Here is a 12,223-nt window from a genome sequence, read left to right on the forward strand (position 1 = left end):
AGAGTCAGAAGACGGTAGCGGTTGCGGTTGATAAACCATCCAGGACTTCGCGTTGAGTCCCACGCCGAGGATGACGATCGTGAGGAAGCTCGTGATGTAGCAAGGAAGCTCCCGAGGAGGAATCGCCGTTGTCGATGATTTTGTTCTTCGCAAAGTGATTTTGCCTTCCTCGTATTCTCCTCCCAAAACTCTATCAAAGCTACACGTGGCATACAAGAGACGTTGCTTGTATGGCCTAATTAAGATATGTCTCCAATGATAATTGCCTTTTTCATTTTTTAAAATTTCTAATTAAATTAAAAACCCCCATAAGATCGCCCGATAATGATGCTCTAAGACTCGGATTCTGTCTGCCAACAATGGCGGTTTTGAGATTGCCCAAGACTCGATGATTCGTTGTTAATCCTCCTGTGGATACGGCGGACGCGGTGGTTACGGTGGCGGCGGTAGAGGAAATCAAGGTATGGGATTTAGATTGTTCTAGATCTGAAAGGATACGTCTTTATGATTCTTTAGATCTCTAGCTTGGTTTCTTCTGTTGAATCATTACTTTCTTTAAATCTGCTAATGATTTGATTTGATTCAGGCGGTGGTGGTTATCAAGGAGGTGGTCGCGGTGTAAGAGTAGGTGGCGGCGGTGGTGGGAGAGGTGGTGGTGGCAGAGATGGTGGCGGCAGAGATGGTGATTAGTGTTGCCCTACCCCAAGGTAATTACTTCTTTCTTTTAATCCATTCTTTCTGCATATGTAATGATTTAAAATTGGATTCTCTGTGGAATAGTATGTTTTGGAGTTGTTTAACCTTAAACTGTTTTGTATATATAGTTGTGGGATTGGGAACGTGAACTTTGCAAGGAGAGTTGAATGTAACAAGTGTGGGGCACCTACTCCTTCTAGCACTGGTGACCGAGGAGGTGGCCGAGGTGCCAGCGATCGTGGTGGTGGTCGTGATAGTAGTCTTGATAGTGGTAGGAGCTATGAGAGTAGTAGATATGATGGTGGCAGTAGGAGCGGTGGTGGTGGTGGTGGCTCTTATGGTAGTGATAGTAGGGGTAATGTTTCTTATGGTCAGGGTTCTCCACCTCCTTTGGCGCCTATTCCATCCTATGATGGTTCTGGCAGTTACCCTCCGCCCATGGGGTATGGAATGGAAGCAGTTCCCCTGCCTTCAAGCTATGCTGGTGGTCCCCCTTCTTATGGTGGTCCCACAGGGGGTTATGGTGGTGATGCACCGAGCACTGGTGGTCGGGGTGGTAGCTACGATGGTGATAGTGCTCCTCGACGCCAGGAACCTAGCTATGGAGATGCACCTGCTGAAAAAGTCAAGCAGTGCGACGAGAATTGTGATAATGCCAGAATATATATCAATAATTTACCTCCAGATGTGGCAACCGATGAACTCAAGGATCTCTTTGGAGGCATTGGTCAAGTAATTACACTGGTCTTTTTTTACTCCTTTTGTGTCTTTACATCTGGGAATAAGTTTTACCTTGGAGTAGATTCATGTTTCTGTATTTGTTTATTGGTTTGCTGATGGGGAGTGCACTTTTTGTTGAATCTATAATAGGTTGGAAAAATCAAGCAAAAGCGGGGTTACAAAGATCAGCGGCCCTATAACATCAAGATTTACACTGTTGAGAAGGGAAAGAACAAAGGTGACACCTGCCTAGCTTATGAACAAAGCACACTCGGCAGACGGCTTTTTCAACAGTATGACATTCACAGAAATGATGTCATCAGTAAGAGACTCTTCTCCCTTAACCAATTTAAAATTATGATTTTACCGTGATAGAGTTAGCTGTTAGCTACTCTTTTCTGATGCGAGGATTGGGAGGAACCCTTGCTTTAAGCTGCTAATATGATTGCAACAGTGTGTATGTAGTATGTACACTGTGTAGTTAGTAATCTGTATGTATATAATAGGTGTATGTAGTATGTACACTGTGTAGTTAGTAATCTGTATTTATATAATAGGTATATGTAGTATGTAAGATGATTAGAAGAAAGTAGAGCATATCCAATTAGTCACTGGGTATGTCAATAGTGTTAAAGCATGAGAATAAAACTATTTTGGAGCTCCTTATGATAAGAATCAGACTAAGCTTGAAGTAAAGATTGAAGGAGTTTTGTTTCTTTTTTCGATGACCTCTTAGCTTTTCTCTTTCCAGAAAATAAAAATAAGTTCTACAAGAATGTCAAGTATGTGAGCAAGTTTACAAAGTCAACGAAGCATACAACTTTTGTGAGAAGGATAAGATGAAGCTGCACAACTTTTATGCAGAGGATCAGAATGCAGAGGATCAGAATAAACAACTTTCGTGTAGTTTATCCTAAAAAAACATGAAAAGGCACTCAAGCATGCCGTGGACTTTATAATTCACATGTGCATTTACATTTTATCTCTTTTCATTCTCCCTAAAAGATCAAGAGCAAACCAAAAGATAGTCTTTTCTCTAATTCGGCTACGTAAAAACTTAATGTTAACAACAGTTTTCTGATTAATCCAACTCTTAGACTAGATTACTCTTTTTGTCGATTTCAAAATTTTTATTATGTTTTTTCTCTATTCTCCAAAAATGTTGAGAGCACTGCAAATCTAACACTTAGCAGTTGTAAAGGAGAGTCCTCCTATTTATGTTTGATATCGTGACAACACTTATATGTAACGACGTAGTATTAAACCGACAGCTATGCACGCACACTCAGATACAGAACGTACCCGGCATATATATGGCCAAATACTTCGTTAACGTTATAAACATCCAACCTGAATAGAAAACACTTGGCTCAAGATTTGTATTTTATAAAATTTGTAAACCATTTTTAATTTAAACTAGCTTCTGCTAACAAATTCATGCGAAATCACAAGATGCATCATGTATGGTTATTCGATTATTTCTTAAACTTCGAGATCTAAGATTAATATATATTGTACATATTAAATAGGATAATACTCTCTCTGTTTTTTATTGTAAGTAGTTTAAGTAAAATTTATTTGTTTCAAAATATAAGTAACTTTCATAATTTTAAATAACTTTTACCTTTATTGGGTATAGTATGACCAATCAAATAATATATACTTATTTATAATTGATTTAACTACACCTAATTTAAATATCAAATGCTACTTCTGGAAAAATTAATAATGTTTTTTAGTATTTGTGCATTCATCTAAAACTACCTACATAAAAAAAGAGGGAATAGTAATCACTGTTTTGTTAAAATATGTGAAGAATATATAAATGTAGGATTATATTGACACTATGTTAAATGTGTTTTTATAATTTATAAAATGAATAGTAAAATACATAAAAAAAATTGTTGTAAAAAATTATAAATCTCAATGCTACTTTTAGTTAAAATAAATCAAAATTTTAAAATAAATTTGTACTAATAATTTATTTACACGCCCGTCCGTAGGGCGGATTTACTCTAGTATATATATATAATGAGACATTTATTCCTTTCCTAAGGCTATTCATGTATGCATTTCATAACTTCTTGTGGACCTCACTTAATGTCTGGTTTGCTTTGTCCGAATTGGTTATGGGTTTGGTTTGATTTTTTTCTTCACTGTTTGGTTTGATAAAATAGTCAAAACTCTGCGTTTTGAGCATCGCACGCTTAGGGCTTCCATGTTATCTTCTCTTCCAAACCTCAACCTAGCCATTTCCGCTTTACAGAGCCTCATCTCTTCGCCTCACATACATTTTCTCTTCACCTTCCCTATGCTTCAATGTATTTGTTTTAATTCTGCCATAATTGATTTCCATTCAAAATCATAATTGTTTCGTCATTCATAGGTTTCATACCATTAGTTAGCATCCTTTCGCTTATATTAGGTCGCAGGCAAGCTTTATGTTTTGCCTGGTGCCGAGTTTTGTGTGGCATATGAAGAGGCACACAATATGGGGGCAAGGTGATTCTAGGCGATCGTCCAGTACAGGTGAATTTGCTTATTCAAGAATTTGTGTTCATAGTCTTATACATTTCTCTCAAGGAACGTTATGCAATGGTATATCAGTTTTCCACTTGAGATATTCATTTGTTGAAGCAGATCACGTTGAAGAGAACGTGGTCTATGATGCCTCTATGGCACAAAATTAAGTTTTTGTACGGCTTAGCGTTTGAATGGTAATCAAGGGAATGAAGAGGAACACTACATTCCTTAACGTTCTTCAAAAATGTTACCATTCATGAGGAATATTTTTTCCTCTTCATTCTTTCTCATTCCCTTTTTTGTAGAGAATTATAATGCAAATTTGTTCTTTGTTAATTTTGAACCCTCATTCCTCATCATTCCCAAAATTTTATTCCCATTCATTCTTTTCCTAATCATTCCTAATGTTCTTCGATGGTTACCAGTCACACCCTTAGTGTTTCAAGCTTTCTTTCTACCTAGCCCTAAGGAACATAAGAAGACGGTAAAAATTCTTTGCTACAAAGCTTATGCGAGTATAAATATTGAGTTAGTGTTGATTCAATTTTTTGTTCTTTTAGCTAAGACCTATGAACGATGTGGATATACTGACATTGGTGATTCAAGAAATGAGCAAGGAGTTTCCATCTCTCATGGATACACTTGTGCATGAGCGAGATAAGTTAGTATTGTATTCCTCTCTTTCTATGTCTCTCCTAAAGGCCTAAGCACCATCATGATGATCTTTTTGCAAAATGTTGCATTTATGTAACTCAGGTACATGGCATGTATGTTGTCCAGAGTTGCAAGTGAGCACAGCTCGATCGTGGCAGTTGTTGGAAGAGGGCATCTTCAAGGGATCATAAAGAACTGGAACCAACCTATAAAGATTAGTTCACAATCTTTGTCAATCTTGAGTTCATAACATAGCTCAGCTAATCGCTATTGTGCTAATGGTATTTGCAGATGAGGATCTGTTGGAGATACCGAAGAATGAATCAATATAGTCAGTGAAGTATATTCTCAAGTCGCTGACGGTTGCTTGCTGTCATGGGGATAGCCATTGGTTCCCGCTTATATCTTTCCACCAGAAGTTGAGTTATCTCCAGGCAGAGGGAGTTTCTCAGGAGGGAAATAAAAATTAAGCTAAGTAAGTGTTATGATTACATATGTTTTCAGTAACAATTGTCATGATATTACTTATTTTTGGTTTATTGGTTGAATAATTTCATGGGAAAATTGACAAATATGACTCACAACTTGATTTCAAACACAAAAGTAAACCCAAACTTAAATTAAATGCAAAAGTAACCTAAAAGGCTATTGAAATTACAACCAACCCCTTGTGAACAAACAAAAAAACCGAAATTTTTTTACGTTTCTAACCCCCGTAAGTCGTCTGCCCAGACGACTACTGTAAAGTCGTCTGGACTAGTTCTACTTAGAAATAATTTAAAAATTTTGTAAAAAATATTTTGATAAGTGAAAAATTGAAATCATGTAATTAACATATGTCTTAAGAGATATAAATTAAGATATAACAAAAGTTAATTGTTTTCAACATAGATGAGTGAAAGTAGTGAGTCATGATATTCTTTGGTTTAGGTTTTGCCAACATATGTTGTAGTATTGTATGTGTTCTTAGGGTTAGATTTTGGAATGCATAAATGTTTTTTTGAAAACTTTAAAATTTACCTAAGTGTGTTTATTTCTGTGTATAGTAAACATTATTTAAGTATAACTACGGGTCTATAACGTGGTTAGTTAGTTAATTTAGTCAATTTAGTTTAGGGGTTAAATTTAGGGTCTGGGACGACTTACTAGTAAGTCGTCTGATGTATAGTATTCAACAGACGACTTACTAGTAAGTCGTCCAAACCGGACCAAACCTTTAATTTTACAATGTACTTTTAAACCTAACCGGATTATTTACCTGCCATATATAAGGTGTTTTTTTCACTGTTTATCGAAAATCAGAAAACCCTAAAGCCGTTTCTCTCAAAGGCGATTTCGAAGGCGATTTCCGTCAATTCTCTCTAATCCATCGTTCTCATCGTTCTCATCGTTCTCACCGCCGGTTATCTCTCCGCCGTTATCACCGTCGTTCTCACCACCGTTCTCACAGCCGCTTTCTCTATTTAAGATCCGAGAGGAAACCCTAGCGCGCATTCTCTTAGAGGCGTCTCGTTGAACTCCGCTGCCGGTAAGTTATATCTCTTAACTGTCGAGTGATTGATTGAAGAAAAGATGAACATAAAACTGGAAGTCTTGGAAGACTTATAATTAAGTCGTCTGGAAAGTCTTCCAAGACTTTCCAGACGACTTAAATATAAGTCTTTCAGCTGGAAAACTTGCCAGAAGACTTAATTATAAGTCTTTAATTGTTTGAGATGGTTGTCTTTGATTGTTTTGCAGGCAAAAAAAATGGAGATGCCAGAACTCCCCCGTATGAGATATACATTAGGGGAAGAGCCCCCCGCAGTGCATAGCATTTCGTATCATACTTGTTGGACGTTGCATGCTGCTTTAAAGAAAGCTCTTCATGATGACAAATATGAAGAGCTGAAGGAGTCGAAGTTGGGAGTTTTCATCAGGTTCCAAGAGCTAGGATTTGATTGGGCTACAAGGCTGGTTCACTACATGCTCGGTTTCCAGCTGGACATAAAGAAGAAGTATGAGCTGTGGAGTCTCGTTGGTCCAGAACCTGTGAGGTTTTCACTGTTAGAGTTTGAAAACCTCACTGGTCTAAACTGCGAGTGCATCGAGGACCTTGAGAGACCTCACTCTGTTGTTACAAAGGAGTTGACTTCTTTTTGGGAGATGCTGGGAGTTCATGTCGAAGTTGGGCCATCTGCTCAGGAGATAATAGCAGCACTTGAGAGATGCGAAGGGTAGTCTCGGGATGATCGCAAGTGGCTCGCTTACCTTGCCATCTTCACTGGATACATTGAAGGGAGAAAATATTCAACCCCTACACGGGTTAGTCTGGCAAGGCTAGTGATGGAGCTAAAACGGTTTGAGAATTGTCCATGGGGGAGAGTCGCGTTTAAGGTGTTGATGGACTCTGTGAAGGGCAGAGATATTTCGGGTTGTTACACTATTAATGGGTTTGCGAAAGCTCTCCAGGTCTGGGTGTACACAACTCTTCCGGAATTGGTTGCTACTTTTGGTAATCCTCTCCCAAACAATCCGTCTCCACCGATACAAGCTTACAAGGATTGCAAAGGACGCAGACAGTTTAAAGAGGCTATCCTCAGTCAGGTATTTACTTCAATCTTGACGACTTCGCAGAAAACTTATAATTAAGTCGTCTGATAAGTCTTCCAATTAGACGACTTAGAAGAAGACTTATAATTAAGTCGTCTGGAAAGTCTTCCAGCTGGATGACTTAGTAGAAGCCTTATAATTAAGTCGTCTAGGAAGACTATCTAGACTACTTAATTATAAGTCTTCTGGAAGACTTTCCAGACGACTTAATTATAAGTCGTCTGTGAAGTCTTTTCTTTCCATCTTTCTTAATCCGTCAAATATCTAAGTTCATATCTTCTATTTACTGCAGACTAGGGTGATCAACTTTGTTCAGAAGGACATTGGTGAAATGTTTCCAAAATGGGAGTTTAATGTTGAGGACACGCTCGCGGAGAACATAATTAAACTCATGTTTGTGAAGAAACCGTGGAAGTGGACCATGGATTGATGGGAAGTCACCGGTACTTGGGTCAATACAAAGCCGGCGGTTGTGAGTCCAGCGAAGAAAAAGGTAGTGAAGGAAGACAGTCCAAGACCTCGGAAGAAAGCTCGTAAAGAGGCAGCTTCAGAGGCTAGTGAAGAGGTAGCTGCAGAGGCTAGTGAAGAGGTGACTACGACTGTTGGTGGGTTGGCCAAAGAGGATATTAAAACCATGTTCAAGGACATAGCTGATGCCATGAGGGCAGGGTTTGAGACGTGCCTTAAGGAGATCAAGTATCTGTCGGAAAGGGTGGAAGCTGTGGAGAAGAAGGTTGGTATCTCCACAAAACGGAAAGGGACATCATCTCAAAACACTACCTCTCCACCTAAACCGACGCTCGAACCCGGGGTTAGTAACGAATTCTCTCCCAACAAGAGATTGACTAGACAAAGTCTTAAGAATAAGAACTGAAAAGTTGCATTTGCTTTGTTTTTTGTATGTCAGAACATGTGTGCTTTGTTTATAGTGTATAGATTTTATATATGTATTTTGTTTCATGTTTGAAGACACTCATTGGTTATTATTGTTTGAAATGAATCTTTGGTTATTATTGTATAAACCCATCTTGTATATTGCAGAGTGAAAGTGTTAATGGGACGAACGCGGGAAGGAAGAGCTTGGCGGAGGATAAAGGTCCAGATGTGCCCGCAGCTGTGCCCGCAGATGCTAGTTCCTCGAAAGATAAAACTCCAGAACCGAGCCTTGTTCTATTGGACAAAAATCAACCCACTGTTTCGGATTTACAGAAGGAGGATGCTAGATATCAGGAAAAGAAGGATGCTGCTTTGGCACTTTTCCGTGCAAAGAGTGATCGAACAAGGAAACCTTCTGCCTCACAGCAATCTCCTTATACGGCAAACAGCACGGCTAGAGTGATCATTTCAAATAGAAAGCTTTATCCAGGCTATAATCCTTTTGCACCAATTGACAAGAAGAAGTTGAAGGAGCTCGCTGATTGGTTGAAAACTTGTCCGTAAGTGTTTGCTTTTCCTATAATAGCTTGCTTTAGTCTACAAAAACTGATTGCTTTTCAACATTTTGTGTTTGCAGTCATTATAGAACAGCTCTCGATAAAAAACCACGTAAAAATAGAACTTGGTGGTATCAAATCCTCCGAACCTCCTTAGAGTGGTTGGAGGACTGTGTAAGTCTTCTGCTATGACTTAGATGACTTACTGATAAGTCGTCTACGTAGACGGCTTATCAGACGACTTAATTCGTCTACGAATTACTTGTAAGTCGTCTGGTAAGTCGTCTACGTAGAAGACTTACCAGTAAGTCGTCTGATATCTTCTGACTTGTACTCTATTTTATATGCAGCATATTGATGTTTGGATTAATGTGCTGAGGAAGAGGTACGACGCTAACCCACAACATTTCAGGAGCGATATAATGTGCTTCCTTGATCATCTCTTTGCTCAGCAATGGAGATTCAACTTCAAGGATTTTAAGGACTCAGAGCCCGATCAGAACGGTTTAGGAAGAAGACTCCCTGGTGGGGCGTGGAATTATTATGCAGGCATTATGCCATCATTTTGCCAATCAAACAAGGTTTGGGGGACGGATATTGATGATATCTATGCGCCAGTGAACTTCGCCGACACTCATTGGATTGCTATGTGGATATCGATCCCTAAGAGGCACATAGTCGTCTTTGACAGCATTTGTTCCAGTATCTCCCCAGAAGAACTCGTTGTGGTAACAGAGCCTTTTCTCTACATGGTCCCTTATCTGCTTGTTGAGTGCGCTTCCTCAGACGAACAACATGCCCAATACAGCCTGGAGCCATTCACATATGAGAGACCGGCCAATATACCTCCGGCCCGAGCTGGTGATTGTGGCGTGTACACTCTAAAGTACATTGGATGTCATGCTCTTGGGATAGAGTTTAGTAAAAAAGACTTTGCTATGGCCAACGGGAAGAGTATGAGGGATAAGATGGCGGTGGATATATTTCAAGAGCTTCCTGACGCACATGAGTTCGAAAACAAGGACATGGATAACAACCTGGGTGCGTATGACGGGTGATTAACATGCCACGTTAGATTATTTTGTATGATAGATTAGGCTGATGTGTGTATTTGAACTTGATCCCTATTTTGTAACTATATTCTGCGCAGAAGGCTTACAGTTAAGTCGTCTGGAATGTCGGACGACTTAACTATAAGTAGTCTGGAAAGTCTTCTGAGAAGTGACCTTTTGTAACTATATTTCGAATAATATAAAGGGCAAGACCATCTCAAATTTGTTTGGTAGTGCAATTTGACAAAGAAGTTGACACAGATAAGTTCATAACACAAATTTTTAGTATATAGACTGAACACTGGACGACTAACTTGAAGGTCTTCTGGAAGAAAAAACCCTGGACGACTAACTGGACGACCTTCTGGACGACTTAATTGAAGGTCTTCTGGAAGACTAATCACTGGACGACTAACTTGAAGGTCTTCTGGAAGAAAAAACCCTGGACGACTAACTGGACGACTTAATGGAAGGACTTCTGGAAGACTAATCATCGGACGACTTACATTGTGGTTTCGTATGGCCAGTTTCCTTGCATTTTGAGCATCTATAAACCCTGTGTTGCTTCCGGGGTTTGCGTCCTCTCATCCTGGATAGCTCCAACCAAGATTGCCATCTTGATTTCTTCTGTCTTCCCGGACCACGCTTTACATCCGGAGGAAAGCATGTGCGTTCCTCAACTTGTTGTCCAACACAAGGATATATATTCTCTGAGTATCCTGCAAACAGAAAATCCTTTGAGTACACTGGACATACAAGTGTGGAGATATGCAAAACAACAGATGTTCCAGCAGCTATCTCCGATCGAGCAGCAAGCAAGTATTCAACACCTCGACTATGTTGAGTTGGGAGACTCAAAGCATCTTCTCTCCTTTTCCAAAACCACTTTCCTAGCTTCTCCCTTATGAACTCTAACAGGAACTGAACCGAAAATCCTCTAGCTCGCTTCAGAGCGGAATTAATAGATTCAGCGATGTTGCTTGTCTTTATGTTGTACCTCTCCCCCTGACAATAAACCCTTGACCACAGGCTGACGTCGGCATTCTCCAAATACGTTGCAAGGTCCGGGTTTGCACTCCGTATCTCAGCCATGTACCGGTCAAAATCTGAAACCGTATGAGCATAAGCAGCACCTTTCACCAAGTACAAGAGATATTTCCCTTTATACTTTTTGACATTGTTATCTTGAAGGTGATAATAACATATACCTCGAGTTGCCCAAGGAGACACCTTATCACACGCACTTTAATGGCCGCGTGCCGGTCAGAGACTATCACCAGAGGCTGCTCATCAGATACATAACTACTCAATTTTGTGAAAAACCATTCCCAAGAAGGTTCATCTTCAGCATCTACGATCCCAAAAGCCAATGGAAATATCTGAAAATTCTCATCTTGTGCGGCTGCAACTAACATAACACCTCCATAGTTCCCATTTAGGTGAGTCCCATCCACCACAATGACCCTTCTATTACTTAAAACCTTTGATAGAAGCTCCAAAAGAGAGAAATAGATACTTAAATCTATTGATAGAATCAAGTTCTATAGCCGTGATAGAATCGGGATTTGCTAAGGAGATTTGCTCGAGATATGATGGCAGACGCGTATACCCATCTTCTGCTGATCCTCTCACCAATGTTTGTGCATGTAAAAGTGCTCTGTATGAAGTGGTGTAATCAAGCGTCATGCCAAACATGTTCTTCATTGCATCAGTGATATGTTGCGGATTCAACCCATCAATGATTCCAACACGATCAATGAAAAGCCTACCAACATACTTCGGAGTACAGTGTCTCCGCTGAGCGAGTCGGTCTCCCACTGAGCATGTATGTTTTTCTACATACTTTGTTACCCAAAACGTGTTTGTCCCATGTTTCACATTCGCTCTGACCTTCCATTGACAACCACTAACCGGACATGTTGTCACAAGGAGAGTTTTCGTTGACTTGTATATTCTGAAGGAGAACCTAAACCTCACTGCTGTCAACCGCAGCTCTGAAAGCAGTGCATCCTTGCTAACAAAACTCTGGTTGACATAGATACTGTTACCATTCGATCTTCGTCCTTCAATTTTTTTGATATCTTCAAAATACATATCATCATCTTCCTCATCCTCATCTTCAACTTTCCATAAACACTGTAATCCTCACCATTCTCGTCCGCTTTAGCAACAATAGAGATACCGGCATCCTCCTCCCCATCGTCCTCCTCCCCATTCTCCTCCCCATCATGATTTTCATCGTCAACCAAATCATCATCATCATCTTTACAACATTCATCAGCTTCATCATCTTCTTCCCTGAACTCTGAAACCGTTTCCACCTTGCTACGACTTGATACACAAAGCCGTACTCCATGCATTTTGGTTATCTCGAGCACGTTTCGAACTTGTCTATCACTTGTAACAAAATTAGGAGGGGTGTCTGGAGCCTGCATCATTTCTGCTGGTAATGAGTAGGTTATCTCCACAGATTATGTGCTCATGTCCAGGTTATAATCTTCTTGAGCCAATGCAAGAAGTTCAGCATGTGTCGAACCTTTCCCCAAAAAAATG

At 39.8% G+C, this 12,223-nt stretch overlaps 1 protein-coding gene and 1 pseudogene across 1 annotated transcript; both read left to right on the forward strand.

The window, feature by feature from the left end:
* Window positions 1-409: 409 nt before the first annotated feature.
* On the forward strand, window positions 410-2,517 carry LOC106363385 (annotated as a pseudogene).
* Window positions 2,518-6,338: 3,821 nt separating this feature from the next.
* Window positions 6,339-9,894, forward strand: LOC106364801. The gene is made up of 5 exons (XM_022709940.2): window positions 6,339-7,179; window positions 7,478-7,996; window positions 8,227-8,621; window positions 8,699-8,792; window positions 8,969-9,894. Exons 2-5 carry the CDS (start codon window positions 7,820-7,822, stop codon window positions 9,674-9,676), a joined length of 1,374 nt encoding a protein of 457 aa, XP_022565661.2. The 5' UTR covers window positions 6,339-7,179; window positions 7,478-7,819; the 3' UTR covers window positions 9,677-9,894.
* The last annotated feature ends 2,329 nt before the right edge of the window (window positions 9,895-12,223 follow it).

This window comes from Brassica napus, chromosome C9 (assembly GCF_020379485.1).
Source record: "Brassica napus cultivar Da-Ae chromosome C9, Da-Ae, whole genome shotgun sequence".
Classification (NCBI taxonomy): Eukaryota; Viridiplantae; Streptophyta; class Magnoliopsida; order Brassicales; family Brassicaceae; genus Brassica; species Brassica napus.